The sequence below is a fragment of the Pseudorasbora parva genome, chromosome 6, assembly GCF_024679245.1.
Source record: "Pseudorasbora parva isolate DD20220531a chromosome 6, ASM2467924v1, whole genome shotgun sequence".
Classification (NCBI taxonomy): domain Eukaryota; kingdom Metazoa; phylum Chordata; class Actinopteri; order Cypriniformes; family Gobionidae; genus Pseudorasbora; species Pseudorasbora parva.
Genome location: NC_090177.1, coordinates 13,740,554 through 13,763,857, shown reverse-complemented (window position 1 = coordinate 13,763,857; position 23,304 = coordinate 13,740,554). Strand labels below are relative to the sequence as shown.

Sequence of the window (23,304 nt, the reverse complement as noted above, 5' to 3'; positions counted from 1 at the left end):
ATTGAAACACTTTCAGTAAAGGCCCAGTTAAGATTTATTTAATAACAATTGTTGTACCTGCGTGATGGTAAACGGCAAATTCAAATTAATTTGTTTTTGGCTTTTTTAATTAAAAATCATTTTAACTTCACAATTTCAGTGAATCAATATGTGCATCCTTTAATTTTATCACAAGTCTTTGAATACAGTGTCAAATGCATTAACTGCCAATAGGGGGCAATAGTTTTATATTGCTCTGTTTTCTTCTCTCTGAGTGCAGGTTACACTGGGTTCAACATATTCTTTTGTCATTTACCAGATCACTAATTGACTGGCCATACAAGGAATATGGCAGTAATTTCCTTCAAAGAAGGAATAAATGAGTTAGAAATGCATGCAATGCAAAGAAATGCTTTAGATGCTAGATTGTTAACAATCCACATTCTATTTGTAGAAGTTCCTGTTTAGACAATTACTTTAAAATATCCAATACAGAATCTTTATTCTTTATGCGGATAAACTTCTTCATTCAGCATTGGATGAGGTGAATGAATGGAAGAAAAAAAGGCAGTTGGTATTTGGACTAGTGGATACATTAATAAACCAATGTCTTGATTAGGATTTATTAAGAAAATGGATGGTCATGACAACAGCTGTTTTTGCTACAATGAAACGATAGTGTGTAATAGAAAATATTTAGACTGTAATCCAAGAATTGACTGAACACCATTTATATTTGTTTGATATTTTAGTGTTTAGATGTGTTGAGCCGAAACATAATTGTTGAACTGAGTATATATGTATTATGTTTCTCTTTCTGTGTAGCCTATATAATATTAAATTAATTAAATTACTCTTATATTTTTCCCTTGCTTTCGGTATTAATGTTAATATTCAGGTAAAAAACTCAAAACTCATTACAGCTCAATGACAAACAGTTGCTCAACACTGCATGTGAATTCACTGCACATATGCAAACTCTAGGGCTGTAAACCTGAAAGAAGCAAACATACCACTTTTTTTTTTTTTTTAACAATCCTGAATTGCCATGTTAACCTAGCCAAGTAATTCGTTTTAGGTCCTCTGTTGTTGCAAAAATAACTACATTCATCAAGGAAATAGTTCTGAAAATAACCTGTGCTAAATACATAGCCTTGTCCTACTTTAAAGGATCATGCCTCTGGACAGTTCATCCTCAATGAGAGACAAAGGGAAGTTGTACTAAAAACATTAAACATAATTAACAGTAAGGAATTGAAATGCAACTAACAGATTATTATGACTATTACTAAAGACATATGTATGCATTATTAGATATTTATAGCTTTTAACCAATTATATAAACTTCAGATATTCATTCATATATTGATATTAATTTTCAGTGTATTGAAAGAGTGCAAGATTTGCATCACCATATCTATATCAACCCCTTTACAGCGTTAAATGGGACATCCCTATACATACCTGGAAAGAAACATTTTTATTTATTTTTATTTTCTAAATGGCTTTCTTTCTTTTTAGCGCATGGGGGAATTATGAACTTGAGGGCAAGGTGGACCTCGTCGTTGTACTGGTAAGTCTACCGTTATTTTCTTTTTCCAGCTGTATATTCTTGTCCCATCTTGTTTCGCTGCGTATAAACACAGAGGGCAGTGTTCCCTGACAATAGGCGAACAACTACAGCACATGGCCATGTGTTCGAGGCAAGAGGTGTACGGTGTTAAAGATGTTTGTTGTGGGTCCAATAAGCTCTTACATAAATATATAATATATATTATATATATATATATATATATATATATATATATATATATATATATATATATATATATATATATATATATATATATATATATATAATATATAATATAATATATATATATATATATATATATATATATATAAATAAAATATATTTATATAAAATATATTTAATTAAATATAAATACTATTATTTAGTTGATTACATATCAAATATTTGCATACAATCTAACTGCATCTTTTTTTATATATAAATTAATGAACTACATCTACATATAAATTTGGTAATCCAGCGCCCCTTAACTGTTCTGAGCATTTTAAGGGTTGGTTGATTAATATAAAAGTGTAAATAAATATAAAGCATATATAAAAATATAATGTAAAAAGTAATGTAAAAAATAATGTAAAAAGAAAAAAAGCTTATATTATATATATATATATATATATATATATATATATATATATATATATATATATATATATATATATATATATATATATATATATATATAAATATAGGCCTACATACAATTTTGTTCGTAAAGCTTTTTTTCTTTTTACATTATTTTTTACATTACTTTTTACATATATATATATATATATAGTATAGTAACAAGCTTATCAAGCTTATATAGTATAGTAACAAGCTTAAATCAGACGTTAAACATGTCAGACTGCAAAAGAGAGGAAAAATAGCTAAAATTAGAAATGCCTTGTCCTTTTTATATTGTAGAACAGGTTAGGCGATATTTAAAAAATATTAACTAATTTAAAATGATTGTAAAGGTCAAACATGTTATACAATGTTATTCGTTTCAAGCATACAAACAATAGATCCTGGTTATGGACAGCTGACATATCCATATAGAATTTTCAAGTCAACCCTCTATCTGTCTGTCTATCTCTCCATCTCTCTATCTATCTCTCTATCTCTCTCTCTATCTCTCTCTCTATCTCTCTCTCTATCTATCTATCTCTCTATCTCTCTCTCTATCTCTCTCTCTATCTCTCTCTATCTCTCTCTCTATCTATCTATCTCTCTATCTATCTATCTATCTATCTATCTATCTATCTATCTATCTATCTATCTATCTATCTATCTATCTATCTATCTATCTATCTATCTATCTATCTATCTATCGTGTCTAGGGGGAATCACCTATACAAATGAATCATCAAGCAAATTCGCCGGCGGTTATAGCTTTTTGGAAGTCTCTACATTATAACTAGTTATTGAGCTGGTGCAGGATCCGAGGCCATTTATGTGCAGAGGGAATTCATCGCTTTTCGTTCATCAATAACTCCTTGGCAGTGAACTATTGGAACGAGTCGAACGCGAGGGGTGAAATGCGGGTCAGGCTGTCTAACTAATATTAAAATGCGTCCGCAACACTAGAGCAGTGCCGAGTGGGTGGATGGGGGCGGTTTCAGGCTGGTGGGGGTGGACAAAAAAATCCCTATCGCATCTGTAGGGTCTCGAAGTAAAATAAAAGGCTTGAGATAAGGCAAAACGGCTGTTTCATAGGATTTCGTTTGTTAAAGAGTTATGTCCTGTCGGTTTGTTTGGTTTTGTTATATTTAAGGGGGAAAATCTTATTTTTCTCTGGTGGTTTGAAAATTGGATTTGAAAATGGGCTCTGTTGCTTAGGCTATATATAGCCATATGTTTTCTTAAAAAGTTTTGCTTCTTAACTTAACCTGTTTTCCACTTTTTCTTTGCTTTGTTTATTTCATTGTTTATTTCGTATCTGTTTCCCGTTTAGATAGATAGCTAAACTGGAGAGAGAAATTCAGGGCACGGTCTTGCAGGTTACCGGGCGGTCATATGGTAATAACGTGCACAATAAACCCCAAGGAACAAAAGAAACTTATTTTTCATCAGTGCTGTCACGTGTCCGCTTTGTGAATGTTTGAGACGGAATATTCAAGTGGGTGCTTCTTTTCGAGATTTAATAGAATTGGATAGTAAAATTATTTCTCGTTTGTCCCTCTCATGCCCACTCACTCTTTCTTTTATGCTTTCGGTTTCATTTACTCTGCTTTTTGGAGTGTTTAGGGATGACATGAAAAATAAGAAAAAATTAGGGATGATAAGAAAAATAAGAAAAAGGCAGAACACGTCAAAACACATTTAACCTCAAAGAATAAAGTAATTATTTTTAAATTAATTCTGTTGTAGCATAACATAAATCATTTGTTTTTAAATGGAACTATTTGTTGTGTATGAGAGTCATTTAATTGAAAAGGCTAATAAATTAAGTTTTCAAACTAACTAATAAATAAAGCATTTACAAATCTTTAAAATGTTGTGTGTTAGTCTTACTACTAATGATTAAATCTCATCACCTCAGGTGTGTTGCCATATTTTTTTACGAGCAATTAAATAAATATACAAATATTTAAATTATAAATGAATCGAACATAATCAATTGCTTCCTTTTGTAAAACATTTTAATAATGGCAAACAAATAATACTCTACCTTTTTTTTTTTTTACTGATTCCCACTTCTGACCCTGTTAATTCTGACTAAACATTCTAGAATCCAGGCAAAAACCTCTTAACAGAAAATGATTTAGCCCTTTTCAAGATGATATTGAGGTCAAAGCCTACAACCTGCCTTACAGTTTGTACTTTGAATTCTGCTTTAAAAAAAAAAGAATTCAATAGCCTAGAAGAAAGGCCTCTCAGTAGTCGTCTATATGTACCCTGTAGAACCGAATTTGTGTCCAAAACATGAAAATCGCAAATACGTCTCTACAGGAATACATGGGCGACGTAAAAGCCACGAACGCCAAGTTGGGTTTGTATTCGTCTCGGTCCTGAGGCACGTGACTTTGCATGAAAGTCGTGTGTAGCCTACTTGCTACCATAAGGAGTTTGGAAAGAAAAGAAAAAAGTACTTCGGCTACATTTATTTAAAAAAAATAAAATAAAATAAATGTAGAAGCTCAAATATGAAATATCTCTGCCACCCAATGTTTTATTTAATATCTTAATTAAACACAGACTATGCTCTCCAATAGCTACATTTTCCCTGAGTTAATCGAATCACAAATAAACTCTAAAAACAGAATTTCTAACAGTTTTTATTGGTTCTGCTAGGCCTATTAATTATATATCATAACGACAAATAAGAATGAAAGAAGACTTTTTAATGGCATAAATGCGCTAAGAGATGTGATAAGGCTGTGATATTTCCCTCCACGTTTAAAAAAAAGTTTAAATGAGATACTTTTTATTTTATTTTACTACTAATAATAATAATAAGCCTATTTTTATTGTATATTTACATAAATGAATTAGTAAACCCCATATAGGTAAACACGCACATTTAACGGAGAAACCATAAAGTCCTTTGGCATGATACGAGAAGATTTGGCCATTGTGTATGTGTTAGAGAGAGTGGGGGGAGGGGGGTGTAAAGGAAAGAGAGAGAGAGAGAGAGAGAGAGAGAGAGAGAGAGAGAGAGAGAGAGAGAGAGAGAGAGAGAGAGAGAGAGAGAGAGAGAGAAGAAAAAGAGAGAGAGAGGGATAGAGAGACTGAGACTTCGCGGACAATGGCGGAAAATTGAAGGTATATTTGCAAAAGCTGTGGTTCCTTATCCGGGGACTACATCGCCCCATGCCATTGGGCCATCGTATCACGTGGTAAAAGTAACTTTACAGGGTTGCTCGCTAGTAGGAGGGCTTTATGGAGCAGAAAAACGACAAAGCTAGAAAAATTATTTTCCACTCCAGAAATTAATGATCATGAGCTCGTATTTGATGGACTCTAACTACATCGATCCGAAATTTCCTCCTTGCGAGGAATATTCGCAAAATAGCTACATTCCCGAACATAGCCCCGAATATTACAGCCGTGCAAGGGACAGTGGCTACCAGCATCACCACCAGGAGTTATACCCTCCGCGGGCAAGCTACCAGGAGCGTCAGTATAACTGTGCAAGCATCCCTGAGCCTGATACTCAAAGAGGACATGGACTTCCTCACGCGGGGCACCTGCTCGGAAAAGGGCAATCTGCCTCATGTGAGCCCCCACCGTTACCCCTGTCTCCTGCCACCCCTCCGGCTGCATCCTCCGCCTGCAATCAAGCCACCCCGGAGCATCCCAACAGCTCAGCCTCTGCCAAACAACCCGTGGTGTACCCATGGATGAAGAAAATTCACGTCAGCACCGGTAGGCAACTTGAGTGTATTTCTCTTAAGCACTATAAAGCTCGCCCCTCATCCTAACTCTCTCTCTCCGTCTGCCTCACTCCTTTTTACACTCATCCCCTGGCCAGCCTCTGCTACGATAGGATAGAAGCCTTTGAAATGGCACAATTGAGGCGGATTTACGACTAGGCATTGGTAATTACACCCACCATAAATTTTATAGCCGAGGTATACTCTGGGCAGTCGTATCACCATGTGGCTTCTCTTGTTATGAGTGTGCGAGAGAGTGAGGGAGATCTGGGACCAGAGGAAAAACTAAGCTTTATAATGTTGCATTAATAATTCAGTGCTGAGTCCAATGTGATTTTAGCCTTATTATAGAAAGCTAACTTTAAGATATTTTAGCCCACCCTCATTTGCTCTGTCGCCACCATTTCTCAATGAAAGACACGCTTGTTTACCCTATCCTTCCCTCGCTGCTTCTTTTCCTTTCTTTCCTATTCTACTCTTTTCTTTCTTCCTTCCTTTCCCTTTGCTTCTCCTCTTTCCAGTGAACTCTAGTTACAATGGAGCGGAACCCAAGCGGTCTAGAACTGCTTACACTCGCCAGCAAGTCTTAGAATTGGAGAAGGAATTCCACTATAATCGCTATTTAACACGGCGAAGACGTATCGAGATTGCTCATTCCTTGGTCCTCTCGGAGAGGCAAATCAAAATTTGGTTTCAGAACCGCAGGATGAAGTGGAAAAAAGACCATAGGCTGCCAAACACCAAAGTCAGATCCTCGTCCTCCACGGGCATTTCCTCCGGGTCCAACACAAGCTCCGCGGCTGGCGTTGTGGCGGCAGCTTCCACCACTAACACCATGTCAGCCTCCGAGGACCTCTCCGGACCCGAGCGTGCCGAGGATATTACAAGGTTATAAGAGAACTATTTCGAGGAGAGGAGAGAATGGAAGATCAAATGACTGATTATTTATAAAATATAATATATTTTGTTTTCGTAGGTATCTTGTGCGTAAAGGGGGTTCCTTTAAGTCCACAGTTATATAAAATGCATGTTATATAGCATGGATTATTGCGAATACCTATGGATTATTTTTTACGCGAAACAGGGTTTAATTTATCTAAAAACTGAATCGATATGATGAATTTTTTTTGTTTTGTTTTTTTGTTTTTTCCCAAGAGAAATGTTTTGGGCGAAGCAGGTTAAGGACATTTTATTCAAATGTTATTTGAGGGCCTTTCTTTGCCCAGCTGCCAAGGTGAAGTGCACAACGAATCTATTTATTTCTCACTTGAGAGAGCTGGTACGTTTTTTTGTACTGTAAATGAAAAAAAAAAAAAAAAAAAACACTATCGTGGGTATCGATAGAAAAAAATATCTTAAACGTATTTGTTTTCTTTAAAAGTAAATCATGCTGTGGGTTATCTGTCGTATGGAAAGGTTAAGAATTTAAATTATCATTTAGTTTTTGTTGTGATGGCGTTGTGTTTAGGCTATTAACAGCAGATTGTTGTGAGATGCAATAAAAACCAGTTTAGTGTATTTGTGCTAATTATATTGGTCAATAAAACGTAAGTGTCTATTAGTTTTACCTAGACTTGCGTGGGTGAATTTTATTAATATGCAATCTAGATTCAATTTCCGCGCAATAAATAGCCAGACGTTTTATTTATATTTTTTGACAGGGGCTGCAGAGACTTTCATTTTAGTCAAATGTATAGGCCCAAAAGTAAAATCAACCTTTCAATGCATTTAAAAATACACCAGTGGTGTCGATTGTGTTTGCAGCGTTCTTTAATGCAAGAAATTAATTAGCGTTGTAGATATTATGGCAGAAATAAAATGGCTCTCTCATATTTGAGGTGTGAGGGTTGTGTAGGGGTTAGTATGGGTTCTGTATACACATCACTTTCTCACCTATTCGATTAAAGTTGCACATAATTCGGGCCTTTTCAGAAGGGACCTTATCGCTCCTCATTCCAGAAGATTTATTTCTTTTTTCAACATGGCTAAAAATGTCTCTGAAAATCAATTCCAGTGTTTAAAAATGCCCTGCCCTGCGTTGCTTCTGTTTCTTTCCAGTGTTCATTTCAAGCGTTATCAAGCTGACAAACAGATTTAACCATTTCGTGTTATTTTAAAGAGAAACAAAATTGGATGATATTCAGATGTATCAAGAACGGATGTCGAACATATTTATAATGTTCGTTTAGCTGAATTTAAAGGAAATCTAATTTGTAATTCATTATTATTTAAAATGCATGCTAATTAATCTTGAACTATTCAAATGCAATAGAGAATCAATCAAACGACTCACCTTTACTACTAAAACATTGCAAAAATGCGTGTTGTGGGATAAATGTTTAAAAAGGCAAAGGCTCGGAAATCGCTCAATTATGTCCATATTATTTTTATTTAATTTTTTTAATGAAGCAATTTGCATATGGTGAAATATTACCCTATGTTTTTGAAAGTTCAGATTTAAGCCACTCCTCTTTGTGTGCCATATTGCTATTTTTAAAAAGTGGCGCTAGATCCTGTTCGAAGCAACGTCATCTCCAAAGCAGATAGGCTACTTGGAGCTATAGACACACAGGATCAAAATCTGCACGCTGTGGCCTTGCCAGTTAGCTACAATGCTGCATAGGACGCTACATGCAAATTAGCTTTACTTCTTTTGGAACGTTTTTGTATTTTTTTAAATTCACAAGAATATATTAGATTTTAAACATAAAAAAACACATCGTTTCTATTGAAATAAATTATTTTAAAAAACGTGCAGAAAATAAGGAATGTGTTTGATTAATTGTAAATCGGCATGACTTGAATGAAGATTACACAACGGCTTGCTAAGTGGGGGGCTGAGAAGCACAAAGGAGTGAGTCATTTTACACCATCAATCAAGTCCGGCAGCAATAGTCAATTGTACTATAATGTATTAAGTTGTACAGGCACTAAATAGTACACAAAAGCGTCACTGCAAAATATGTTTCAGCGGATAGTTTATCCAAACCTAAATGAGAAGAAAGGCACTGGCCATCGTCTCAGCCTGGCCATGACTTTGGAAGTCACTTGAAAAGAGTAGGTGCAGAACTGCACTCAGAGACCATTATGTGGCTAAACAGCAGAGAGAAATGAATGTGCACGCCTAAATCGTAGCATCCCGGCAGCCTCCTTCGAGATGCTGTCGCCTCCATGTCGCGAGGCTGAAAAGATACTTTATTGAAGTTTTTGGCAACTAAGAGAAGTCGAGTTCAATTTGGGGACACATTTTCTGTCCCATTAGTTTCATTTCAGCCGGGTCGGCCGACCTCTCCCACCCCTTGACCCCACTGGCTCTCTCAACGTGTACCTTCTGTGTGCACCCTCACAGGCTTCCTGGGGTTCCACCGGTGCCGTTGCTTTCATTGTGGGCTTTTGCTTATATTGATGTGGCGATAGAAGAAGGGCATCTGAATGTGGTTCTCCTTTGTTGCCTTGCACCGTATGACCTACGAGATCGGTGAACTCTAGGCCAAGGCTCTTATAACGTGCGACCTTGTAACTTTTTCGAGCTGTCATAGTGTTGGTCAGTCTTTAAGTCATGTTTCTACCGTTTACCTAAATGGAAAAAAAACACTCTGTTTTTGTTCTTAACAATTAAGGCAATGTAGCTGTACAATTAACATCTAAGAAACGTGCTTAAAATAGCTTTTTTATTGGCTTCTAACTTAATTGCAGGCTCTGTAACATCCAAACAGGCATGACAACTTTTAAAACACACACACACAAAAAAACTTGCTTCAACAGGAGTGGAATTTTGAGAATTCTTTCCTCTGAGGGGGAGCGCTGCTACTCCTGACTTACTGACTGACATTAAAATGCAGATGTAAAGCAACTTTTCGATTACTAAAATGCAAGCTAAAAGAAAAACGAGAACATGTTGTTGCACTAAACTATAAACCAAAAACTGTATTGTTCAGGGGACAAGGCGCGCATAGGAAATCATCGCACGTGGCTTCTTGTCAGCAAATAAACTTTCATACAGGTTTCAATTTTGCATGTATAAATATTTACTAGCTATACTGAGTAGGCTACTGTTATACCAAAAAAAAAAAAAAAAAAAATGTGCTGGCCCTTATAATTAACTTTTATTGTTGCAACCTAATTTAGTTGGTTGATTCAGTCGTATTCAATATTTTGTACTAAATAAATAACATTTAGATGAACTGATTAGAATAAAAAAAACAAAGCTTTTTTTCTTTTTTATAACGAGCGGTGGCTGTTCGGGGCAAACTTGCAGATAAAAAATTTTTATTTTAACTTTTTGGTTAATCGTTTTTAATGTCGTATTTAATGAAAAAGTTATCTTTAGACAAGGTACTTTAGTGTTCTGTGCTGCAATGCCATTTTAGTTACTGATAAGGTTACAAGCGAAAATCACGAATATGCTAACTTTTCTAAATATTTAGCAAAGTTGCCAAGACAGCTATTATAGGATTAGACATTTTCCCACAATATTTGTAATTTAATAAATCCATCGACAGTTGCAACACATAGGTTTTCTGCAATAACTCATAATTGATCCCAATAACTTAATGTATGCAGGATGAACAACACGACGCCAGCTTTTGCACTATAAGCCCTGTTTTTCAATAGTGTCAAATCACTATCTAAAATTCGTCTTATGTCGTGCATTATTTAATGATGGTTGTGTACCGTTTCCAAAACCAGCACAGAGGTCGTTTGCCATAAAATAAATGTACTACATTAAATAAATATAAAATCTACAATGTGGCAGAATAGAAAGAAAGAGTCGTCCTATCATAAATAAAATTCAAATTTCATATTTATAGGGAAATTGTTTAGTGTTATATTATGTGCATTTATATTATGTTGTATAAATAGATAGCCTACATAATTCCTTAAATAATTTTAAATATAAGTAGGCTGTTCAGTAGATATAATTATAGTATAATTAGATTAATATGAGCATTACCAGATGCGCCCTGGCAGTGAAACTAAAACACTATATTTGTTAACGGGAACAATGGAGGACTACAATGATGGCCATCCGCACCATAGTCAACTACAGCGTATAGGGAGGTGGGAATTTCTTCACATGCGTCCATAAATCAAAACGATGATTGAAAGTTTGCCCTGCGATACAAGTAGCGCGTGCCATACTGCACAATAACTGTTGTGTTTAGACCATTTTTTGAACCAGCCACTGTAGGAAGAAGAGGAGGAAGAGACAAGCAGGAAGAGCACGAAGATCATCACCTGTCTGCAGAAGCGTGCATTTACCAAGCGCCTGATCACAAATTGCTTCTTTAACTTATTTAATATTGAAATTTGTCGTCTGTAGACCGATATTGTTAGGTATTATGCAAAAAAAATGTAATCGTCTGAATACTGCAGGTAGAAGTGTTTATGCCTTTATTATTGTTTCATATTGGCTGAAGTTTGCAGTTCACAGTAATGCACATTATTTTACTGTCAGTTTTTTTTTTTTTTTTTTTTTTTGTAAACTGGGGCTGAATAGATTCTATTTATTACCTTGCATGTTACTGTTCTATGAGTGGTTTTAAGTTCAAGGTAACGAGGCTTTCGGGGAACATATACTTTAATATTAAAGTAGCCTATCCTTACATAGCACACGTGTAAGATTTCGAGCAACCAGTGCAGAAACAACTCTTCATTCACACGGGAAGTGAAGAATAACACTTTGCTTGTGTTTGTACTGAACCTGACACTGACCCGCTGTAAATCATACATGTTCCACTATATTAATTACTCCAGGAGACATCACACATAGAACAGATTATTGTTTCTGTCATAAAGAGACTATATATAGGTGAATTGTGCAAAGGCAGGACTTTTTAGCATTGTTGAGCAACTTTTGCCTTATTCGTTTATCTATTCTAATTTTTTCTGATACATTTCTTATTATAAGTTTTTCGCGTGCATATGATACGCACTTTTTAGGCAATTTATACGTACGAACCCCCCACCCCACCAGCCTAATCCTAGTCAAGAGCGTGCCATATGCACGCCATAAAGTGCGTATCATATGCACGCGAAAAACTGCGTAGCATTTGCACGGCAAAACTCATTTTGGAGTATACATTCCACGAGATTTCGCACTCGTACTATTGATAGCCTACACATTGCCACGAGATCGTGTTGGATTAGTCACATTATCTTTAATAAATTAACAATAGGGACCTTTACTCGGTAAATTAACCATAAGAAAATGATCACTAACACGATCTGATGTAGGCCTAAGCTACTGAAAGCGTTGTCATTTTGCCTTTTTATTTAAAAATGTTGTCAACTCCTTTTGTAAGATAAGTCTTCTCAAATCAATCTTAATTGGTATAGCTGTGAACATCGTAAAAATGTTTAGGTTTGAATCGGGGGGTTACCATGTTATTTTCCAGAAATGTGGCAGTTATATCCGCTCGACACAAACCTGTTTTTTTTAATGAGATAAACGTCATATGTGAGAGCCTAACCATGCCATTGACATCTGCATTTGTCAAATGCAATTTTTTTTTTAATTTTAAATTCTTTGAAATTTGTGCATGTTTTGTGCACATATACCCCCCCCCCGCCACCACCACACACACACATACACAACTATGCAAAACTGTGAGCGAAGAAGAGTGTCTGCATTGCGCTCAACATATCTCCATAATCTTTGTTCTGATTACTTGCCCCTTAACCTTTACACTCAATATGACCCCAAATGCTATGGCTAATGGCCACCCAAACTAAAGCAGACTGGGAGAGGAGACACACGACAAAAAAATAAAATGGTTAGATACTTGTCAAACCAGAATTCTATAAGGTATAGGCTAATCAAATGATTGTTCAAGTCTTCATGCCGGGGCAAAATTAAATTAGGCCTACCTAAAATATTTAATATGTCTGAATGAACCTAAATCGAAAGTAATTTTTACTCTTATGACTGGGTAGAAATAGCATTGTCAAGTAACTGCCCGTGGTCACTATTTAAATTGTAGGTTGTGATTTATTAGTAAGAAAGAGACGTTAGACTGTGCGGTCATTTTATCCTACACTGTAAAAAAAAGTGTTGGTTTTTGTTGGTTTAACTTAAAAAAGTAACCAACCTGGTTGCCTTAAAACTTTAAGTTGATTGAAATTAAAAATTTGAGTTGATACAATGAAGGAAATGTGTTTAATAAATAGAAACTCAAAATATTATTGTATCTGAACCACATAAAAAAATTGATAAATCATAAAAATAGCACAATTTGACATGTTTCACTGCATCATCGGAAATAAAACACAATTATCCAATATGTTTACAAAAGCTTTTAATAATCTTTTAATAAAGGTTGTCAAATCTCAAAAAATGTTCATTAACTCAAAATTTTGACTTCATGGAAATTAAAATTAAGGCAACCAGGTAACTTTTTTTCTCAATATTTTTTTACAGTGTACACCACCAATGTTTGTGCGCTCAAAATGATTTGTCTCAAAAACACTAGGCCTACTTAATTTCTACAATAAGCCTACTTTCCTAATGCAGTCACGCGCAAAGCATGCTGGGAACTCGATATCCACGAGAAAGCCCATGAGATTTGAGTGACCATGTGCTAAATGAGAACACGCCTTAACTCCAGATTAAGTGTCAAACAAACAATCATAAGTGGTAAATGAAGAAACCCCTTTAACGTCTTGGGGGCGTTTTGGGATTTCCCAAAGCAACGCACGCCTGAGTAGATTTTACGAATCCTTTTAGAATTACGGAATGTTTCCCCAAAGCATCATAAATAGTAACCTGGAAGTCGTCGTAGGAATCGGGGCACTAAGTGCATCGTTGAAGTCATGAAATCACCTACAGGACAACCACGAAATTACAGCTTGATAGCTTCAGCAACATATAGCGGAACAACACTTATATCAGGATATTATATATGTGCGTCTATCTATCTATCTATCTATCTATCTATCTATCTATCTATCTATCTATCTATCTATCTATCTATCTATCTATCTATCTATCTACATTGTAGGGAAAAATATAGTCAAGCTCGATGTATTTGAGTTTATTATAAAAATAGCCATATATATATATATATATATATATATATATATATATATATATATATATATATATATATATATATATATATATATATATATATATATATATATATATATACATACACACACATACATATGTATGTATATATACATATATATATCTATATCCATATATATAGGCTATTTTTATAATAAACTCAAATCGAGCTTGACTATTTTTCCCTACAAGAAACACAAAACTTTTTTTTTCTTTAAACCAAAACAAATGCAATATGAAAAAGCAACAAAAAAAAAAAAAAAAAAAAAGTAAATATAGCCTACATTTAAACGTTTAAAAATATACACGTGGATAATCCGTTGAGTTAATGAAATTATGAAATTTACGTTATTTAGGCATAAGTTTCTTGATGGGGACATGTACCCTACTGGTGAACGGTTGGGTGTTTGTTCAAAATCTTTGGTTCTGCATCACCTGCCTGTTGAACGGAGCACGGAAGTTCTAAGCACGATCTGCTTGCTGTTCGAAAAGAGGCGTTGCACACACAAGACGTAATTTGAAATTATTTGAACAGCGTGGGAAACCCATCGATATGTTTTTTATTGCTGGATTTTTTTAAAATAAATAAATATATATATATTAAAAAAAAATATATATATATATATATATAGTATATATTCATGCTGGATTACTCTGTTACGATAGATACGTGTCTTGATGAAAGAGATGAGTGATGATCGGTTCAAGTTGCCAGGCAACAAGCTATACTAGAGTCACTCACAGAATAGTAGCTAGAACATCCATTATCACTAAAAGTTCCTCATTTTACCGAGTTACCGATTGAAGTACAATGGGTATCCTTACATTTGTATTGAATTAAGCTGTAGTCTGTCTATAAAGTCTCGTTACAAAAAATAATCCATCGCATAGCCTATAATGGCACAGGGGCAGTTTGCTAATAATGCGAGACTGAGAAGGGTCATGAATGAAGGGCCACCTGTGAACATCTCCGTTCCTCTGTATCTGTTTGTCAGGCTTCCACAACTTATCTCTTTAGCTTTTATAAACGCTTAGGCCTACGTGAGATGTCATAATCAATATAGATATAAGAGCTAAAGGACACCTATGTCAGAGACTGTGCTCACAGACGTCAATGCAGGTCCCAAGGCACGTTTGCAACAAGATAGAATATTCGTCTGTAAAATCCATACTAATCATTCTCACAAACAAATAGCACATATACGTGGAGATAAATGTGCCGTTACCAAGACTCTCTGAAAAAAGTGTTAAAGCTCACCCAGTTAGCACATTTGAACTCACAAACAAACAATAAATAAATAGTTGAAAAGTTATAAATGCAGTTATATGAGTGCGTTATTTTCACTGTCATTTCACATTGGTTGACTTATAGCATAAAAGAAAGATTCCCTTGCTGCAACTGAGAAGTTCCCAGTGTCACGGTATAGATGTAGAATTGTGTATTGAGGCTTTTGTCCAGTCCTCCGGGGTGTCTGCAATGTGTCTAAACATATGCGGTCATGAGGAGGTCACTAGACGTGCTGCTGCGCCGCAATGATTAATGTCAACGGTTCTATAGAGAAATGGCATTCGTAGATGAACGTTTTTTGTACAACATGGTGAGTGGTTTAAACAGGCATGTACTGTCACTGAATATAAATTCTCGCAAAATACGGTAGATTACATTTTTTAAGTAAGCTAAATAAAGACAAGCTTGTTATTAAATCATTGCAATCACTAACTTTTTAGAGAATAATTCAGGTGTTTCGCTAAAACTACGCATTTCAACAAGAATGCAAATAAGATCTTCAAGTGAAAACCATTACTGTCAACAAGGCGGCTATAAAGAAATCATCATCTCACAGTATTCCTCTTTCAGGTTTCCTTTATATTTTACTTATAATGGACTGAATTCACCTGGCATGAATTGGCATGACTCTATCAAGTCGAGTTAATTTCAGGAATAGGCTACTTGAGAGTTCTTTCAAAATTTCACTCTTTTTATTTAGGTTCAGATTGTTTAGAAGATATAAAACAAGAAAGGCCATTTGTAGCCTTTATCTTTATAACCGACGTCCTCTGCTCATCAAAATCCTTTCCTGGATGTACTTTTATTTGTCCTAAAACAAATAAGAGCCCATTTGGGATATTAATGTTTATGGGGAAAAATAATCCATTACGCTGTGCAGAAACAATGAAAAGTTTATGATAATTTTATGAAATCCAAACAGTTTACTTGTGTGTTAAATTTCAATAAACATAGGCTAGCACATAGCACAGAAAAAGAAAGAAAGAAAGAAAGAAAGAAAGAAAGAAAGAAAGAAAGAAAGAAAGAAAGAAAGAAAGAAAGAAAGAATATTAAATAAAAATAAATAAATAAAATTTTCATAGAAACTTGTCTCCGCCAATATGGTTTTAAAATCTGGTGGTTCTCCAAAATTTTGGGTAATTTTCTCACCGATTGGAGTTATGGTAAAGACAGCTCTTGTCTCATTCTCGTTTTTATCCTCTTTAGGGAGCATATCTTTGCATGAAATGGTTAAAGCGATGTTATTATCGATGTTTTATGCATCTGTTTGTGTCAGCAACCACAAGAGCGCAGAAGGTAGGGAGGAATTATAAAAGGGTTGACACCCAGAGCGACCGGCGCGCTTTTGTGAGAGAAAGAAAAATGATTTATTGCCAGCAACGTGGTTCAAACAGAGTTCACTGAGAATTGTAGTGTACCGGCGGAGGCGCTGAGTTATGGTCTTGCTGAGCCACTACATCAAAGATTCCTTTTCAGATTTAGTGAATGGACCCAGCGGCATGAGACAAGGGAACAAACTTACTTTAATTAGAAAATTCCCAAGATCACAAGCGACTTTCAAACAATAAGGCAAGACTTTGAGATGTATGAAAGGCACAAGGGGACCCATAAAAACCTGCAGAATAATAATAATAATAAAAACTCTCCATAACCTCCACCAACACCACCAATTCCAAAAATATTAATAAAATAGAAAATGCATCGAAATAGTTTAAATAGCATTTATTGAATATCTAATTCATATGTGGTTATAGAATGAATACACTCGCATTCCCTGCACACTCGGGCGCAGTAATATTTCATGCTAATAGCGCTGCAGCTCGGCAGAAGCCGGACTTGTATATGCATAGTGAATGCTTCTATTTGACAAGGCTTGTGACAGCAATTCACTGAACTCAAAATAACAAATCGTTCTTTAAAAAAAAAAGAAAAGAAAAAAAAAAGATTGATTTTAGCGTTACAACCGGAGAGGATAGCTCCATGCCTCTTTAATTTTCTTATTTAATAAACAGTATATGCATGCTTATGATTTGACTAGTTTAACAGTTCAAAATGAAAGACAAGGCTTTTAAGTGGCTGTCATTATGCTGCCACTTTTCCTCGTCATTGTTTTAATGCAGTCCAAAGAGTGCGAAGATGGAGCTGACTATTATTTAAACACAAACCTGGCCATACTGGCTGGCCTTTCCTGGCGTCTTAGAAACTCCTTTAACGGTGTATCATTATAAACATTCCCTGAACAAAAACTATCCCTGCAGGAGAAAGAGAGTGAGTCGTGGAGGCTATCAGTCTTTGTCTTCGAAAATACGTCAGACATGTTATTGACAGTACTGAGTGTCTGAGTAAATACTCAAACAAGACACTGTGGAGAGTAAATGAAAAGGGACTAGTCCTTGGGTTTCAGTCCTTGTGCACAATTAATCACTTGTGCGAGACAACTGCTGTCCACATGCAGCTTATGTAAAGGAAGGGTGATGTCTTTTATGTTCATTTCAGTCTGGATATAGCTACTAACTTAGCCTACTTCAACCCAACTGCTTTATGTAGTAGCTATAATGTTATCGGCACGCAGTCGTTTTAATTAGCAATTGGCTAAACACGAATCCTACAGTGTAGATAGGTGTCTGAACAACAGCGACGGGGGCTGGTTGAGTGCCAAATAGACAGCGTTCCGTAAGACTCTCTTCATTCAGCCTGGCTAGGCTATATGACGTCAGAGAGGACAAAGACGAATTCTGTTGCGAAAACAAAGGTTGTGTGATCAATTTGTAATCATTTAAAATGACTTTAGAAACTTGTTGGAGTCGGGTAACTTGTTGTTTTTAAAAGACTACCGTTGCCCTAAAATGTCGTCCTTATACGCCAAATCTGGGCTGTCCCCACTTTGTTCATCAAGACAGTTTTAAATATTATTAGTAGGCTACTGCAGACGATCAACTTAAAAAAATAATGGGTTATCAGAGACTAGCAGATAACCACCTCAGCGACTTTTATTTTTAACAATCCCAGTTAATAAATAAAAAAACCTCCATCATTCCACTAAGATTTTTTTTGTCATGCATTGTCAGTACAGCAATGACAGTCAAAATCCCTTTGTTTGACCACACCCATTGATTCTCTTGACGTCTTTTTCAGTAAAAATGCGCAGAAATCAAAACACGTCTGGGAAGAAATAAATAGGCTAAAAACGCCATCAGTATTCGACATATCAAATGAACCTTTGTTGCAATTTCTTTCACACATCAGAAACGTTGTTTGTTAGCCTAACCCTTTTTGCAAAACAAAACGATGGAGAAAGACAAACATCACTTTATTTACAAAGTAGCATTGCTAAAGCACCTATAGGCTATATGACTGTTTGCGATGAATTGAAAAAGATAAAAAGTAGCTATATATATTTAAAAAACAATCTTAAGACACGTGGAGCTGTTACAACTGCAAACCGTTACATGAATAATAATTCTTTAACTAGAAGGCAAACATTTCGATTGTTCTTAAATACCTACCACAAGAGGACTGAAAAAATAGGCTACGTCAAGGTTTCAAATACTATAAGCTACTAAACATTGTCACGGAAATGAAGTCTGTATTCTGCAATCCATTGTGGTAAAACTAAGGAGACGCGATCCCAGACATGCATCTTTTCTCTGTCCACGTGAGTCTCCTACTCCCTCCCACCTCTCAATCACGCTCTCTGAACTCTTGTGAGCTCTGTAACAGGGTAATGTATGAGCCCTGCTCATGGCTTTTCGTCTGTCCACGGGATATCGAAATTGCAAAATAGTTGAAGAATGCAGAGGAAACTGGAATCGTCGTTTGGTTGCTTTCGAGCACTTTACAACTCAAACAGCGAGTGCGCGGAGCTATTGGAGGAGGCCATCACGTGACTACATTGTTTACCCTTGTTGGCAAACAATTAAAGACGCGAGTGAGCGTACTTTTATGTCTTAACATTGTGTTCAGTTACTCAATTACTCAACCCGGGTGATCAAGACGGTTAGAGATGCACAGTAGTTCGTTTAAGGAATTTCACATTAACAATGCATACTTGCGCAAGATATGTTGCAAAACATCTCATGTTTATTCTATGGAGCAAAATTTCTCCCCTTGTGCTCTACAGGAGAGCAGTTCTGCGTGGAGTCAACACGCCGAAGAAAATTCATCCAAACCTTATGAAGGCCATATTTGGAACTTTCAAAAACTCTCTCATAGCCAACATCCCTATTCATCCTCTGCTGATGTCAACTACCCTTCGAATGAAACGACAAACTCCCTGGACCGGGCGAATTCTGCGGAAAGAGACAAGAGATGCAAGAAGTACCCTTGGATGAGAGACACACATACACCTATAAACTTCAGCTCCATTAACGTCATGGAGTCAGGTGAGAAAGCTATTTTTTTGGAGTAAATGAGGTATATTGATTTTGTATTGCTTAGAAACTCTTAATCTAATCAGCTAGTCATATTTTAGTCGATAATGAATAACATCTGTGTCAAGTTTGGTTCTATGTAAACGTGATTCGTCAATTAGACACTGATGTCAATGACTGACATCATTGAGAAGTACAGTTATTAATCAATTATTAGTGTTTTCCTTCCTCCTCATATAGAAAATGAGCCTATAATTACAGGCAACATTTCAATCTTGACTAATAAAGATGGTGTTTATTTCTAGTAAATTCATGTAAGAATGTAAGAATTTAAATGAAAAATGAAAATAAAGATAATTTAAAATGAAAGATAATTTAAATGTTTTTATCAGTCTGGTCCATCAAGAACGCAAAAATTAAAGAGTCAACGATGAATGTGGAAAAAAAGGCTATGGAAAAAGAGTGGGGCAAATATAATCTATGCTTATTGCTCATTGACAAAAATACAGTTATATATTTTAAGTGTAAGGATTTGAGATGGTGTCTAACAGTATTATAATGCTTCACTGTGTGAAGAGAATTTCTAAGGAAAGTAATATTTTCTAGAGACCGCCAGTTGTTCTGTGAACTTGATTAAGTTTAAACTTTTACTAAGGAGCAGAATAATAAAAAAAAAAGTCTACAGTGGAAATTTTATATTGTCTGAGGCTATGCTTTTCTGGGTCACAGATAAAACTGTTTCACTTGTTTTAGCCCAAGCAAAATTCTAACATTCACACTAGTGAATAAGTTCTACAAAACATATACAATTATTAGTGAGATGATACAGGGAATATAATGTGGTGGGTGTCAGCTTACATGTACAGTAATGAAAAGATGGCACTGAGGTCACTACTTGAACAACTTTTTTGATAAGTACAATGGATTTAAAAAAAATACACACACAAATCATTAGGAATCTAACAGTAGAAATCACACTATATGGATAATTAACTTGGTGATTAGTCGACCACGTGTTCAGTGCTCTAAATTCTAAGGACACCGCTTTATCACTGGGGGTTTAAAACTGCCGCTGAGCATATTCAAAGATGTCATGTAACATTTTCATTATCATAGTTTAGGCTTCAGAGAGATTATGCATTTCAACATGGGCAAAGAAATAGTTCACCCAAAAATAAAAAAATTCTGTCATCATTTACTCACCCTCAAGTTGTTCCAATCTGTATGAATTTATTTCTTCTGCTGAACACAAAATATGATATTTTTAAGAATGTCTGTAACCAAACAGTGGAAGTCAATGGTGCCCCACAACTGTTCAGTTACCCATATTCTTCAAAATATCATCTTTTGTGTTCAGCTATTCATTTGATAGGTTTGGATCAAATTTAGGGTGAGTAAATGATGACAGAATAATCATTTTTGAGTGAACTATCCCTTTAATAAATGTAGGATGAGAGTTCTGTTCACTGTCTTAACCTGAGAATCAGCCTATTTTTGACAAATTTAGTGAACTTCAACACTTCTATCTATCTCCATGTTTTCCAGGTGATTCCAGGTACAGCAGTGGTGAAGCAGGAGTACGGGATAGCGGCTGTTCTAACAGTAAACGGGCACGTGCAGCATTCACCTCCGCCCAGCTGCTTGAGCTGGAGAAGGAGTTTCACTTCAGCGCTTACCTGTGCCGCCCACGGAGACTTGAAATGGCTGCGCTGCTGAAGCTCACTGACCGGCAGATTAAAATCTGGTTCCAAAACCGTCGCATGAAGTATAAGAAAGATCATAGGGAAAAGTCAATGGCAAAGACCTCTTCCTCCTGCCTGGAAAGAGGTAACCAGCCCTTTGTGATGAGTGGCAGAGCATTGGATACTCCAATGCCATTCAAATTACAGTACCACTACGAGAGACCATCAATGTCTGTAATGAGCTGTCCTCAGAGCCACTGGACTACAGGAAATCTGGAAACTAGGTCTTCTTCTTTCAGAATCCAACACTAAAGAATGATTCACATGATTACAGTGACCTCTGTCAACCTCTTTGATAACTGAAATACAAATTCTCCACAAAATATGTAGCTGTTCTGTTGCTGATCAGCTATGTTCACCATTGTAACTCTCTCTGACATGATTTATATATAAGGAAATTGAAGATTTATTGCCCCTAGATGATTTATATGAAGCGTTAACTTGGAAGAGTTCAATAACCAAGTTCGCTTTGAACCAGATTACATGTTATCAGCTTGTACATGGTAAATCAGAGTTAGTCTCCATTGTGCATAAACTGCTGTAGTAATATCTTTGCAAAGTGCTGAGATTTATTGCACACCGATGCAAGCCCACTTGTACAAGTTTATCTCTTGGGCACAGAAAATACTATTTTAAAAGGGCATTCAAGACTTTGAATGGTCATTAACATCCGCTCAACTTTTGCAAGTGCGCAGCATATTTTTATTGCTCTCAAAACAATTATATTTTTTCCAAGGCATGTGCTGAATCTTTTGTTGTTGATTATGGCCATGTTGAATCCAACTGACTTGTTCTCCTATTAACAATGCTCTGCTCCAAGTTAACTATGCACAATGGTTTTTTAACACTAGAATTGCTGGTCATTTAAAAACTGAATATGACTTACAAATGAATAAAGCAACAAAACAGGACTCATCCACTGTGTCACAATGTTATGTCAATCTCAGTGCTTTGATTTGTTTTTACCTATTCATGTAGACAAAAGTGTAAACATATTTTTAGTTCTTATACCACCTTTATTGTAACTTGGCCATATTGGTGTTCTGAAATTGAAAAGTGGTTGATATAAACTAATTAATCCCTCTGGGTAGTCAATAAAGGTGACTACATTGGATGTAAAATTACAATAATGTGATAATTCTGTTGTTTTTTAAAGATTTGTTTATTTCTTAGTTTGGTTAAAAAAAATAAAAAAAATATTAAGAACAACTAAGAGTGAATCTTAATTTAGCTTAAAAATGTTGTGAATTTTTCTTTGATACTTTTTGAATTAGGCAATAATGTACTTTGTATTCTTAATACATAACATTACATATATGCCTTCCTCCACCTCCGCCTCCCAACCTCACAACATTAATCATTTAGACAAGTCGCTCGCTCTCCCTCTCTCTCTCTCTCTCTCTCTCTCTCTCTCTAGCAGCTTCACAAGCGCTCAACCCGCTGGGCCTAATGACAGGCAGTGCACTTCTCTTCCAACCTTCCAACGCTTGTCTTCAGTATGGGAGCTGAAGCGCAACCAGAGAAAACAGATTTGGTTCTCATTTCTCCTAAAAACAGAGTACACTATTAAATTTGAGCAAAATTGGACTACAGCAATGTAACCGGTGAAGAAGCCAAGGCTTGTGGGCACCGCCCCTGGCAGGGTGGGCAATAACTCATTTTGATTAATTATGTTTAATTAGGACGTCTTCGTGTGTCATTTTATAAGCTAAGCACGGAACAGCAAAATCTACCTTTTCAAAAATATTAACTTCAGCTGAAATTTGAACTAATTGAGCAATTTCAGTTTGGCCAATCTCAGTCATTCTGCGTAAATCAATCTAGACCTAATATAATTAGTAGCCCAACTTAGTAACCTTGAGTGGTTTTCAACCCCATTCCTGGAGGGTTTCAGGACTATCGGCAACATAG

At 35.7% G+C, this 23,304-nt stretch overlaps 1 protein-coding gene across 2 annotated transcripts in view; it reads left to right on the top strand.

Moving 5' to 3' along the window:
* Positions 1–22,502, top strand: part of LOC137078441 (homeobox protein Hox-C4a) — a 38,389-nt gene extending 15,887 nt beyond the window's left edge. Inside the window, exons 1-4 of one of the 2 annotated variants that reach the window (XM_067445718.1) lie at positions 5,275–5,917; positions 6,447–6,813; positions 19,402–19,663; positions 21,197–21,335. In XM_067445718.1, the coding sequence (XP_067301819.1) occupies positions 5,485–5,917; positions 6,447–6,813; positions 19,402–19,612 (1,011 nt within the window). In that variant the 5' untranslated portion in view covers positions 5,275–5,484 and the 3' untranslated portion in view covers positions 19,613–19,663; positions 21,197–21,335. Of the gene's footprint in view, positions 1–1,500; positions 1,553–5,274; positions 5,918–6,446; positions 6,814–19,401; positions 19,664–21,196 lie in introns of those variants that run through there. The other variant, XM_067445719.1, reaches the window with a different exon arrangement.
* Positions 22,503–23,304: the final 802 nt, after the last annotated feature.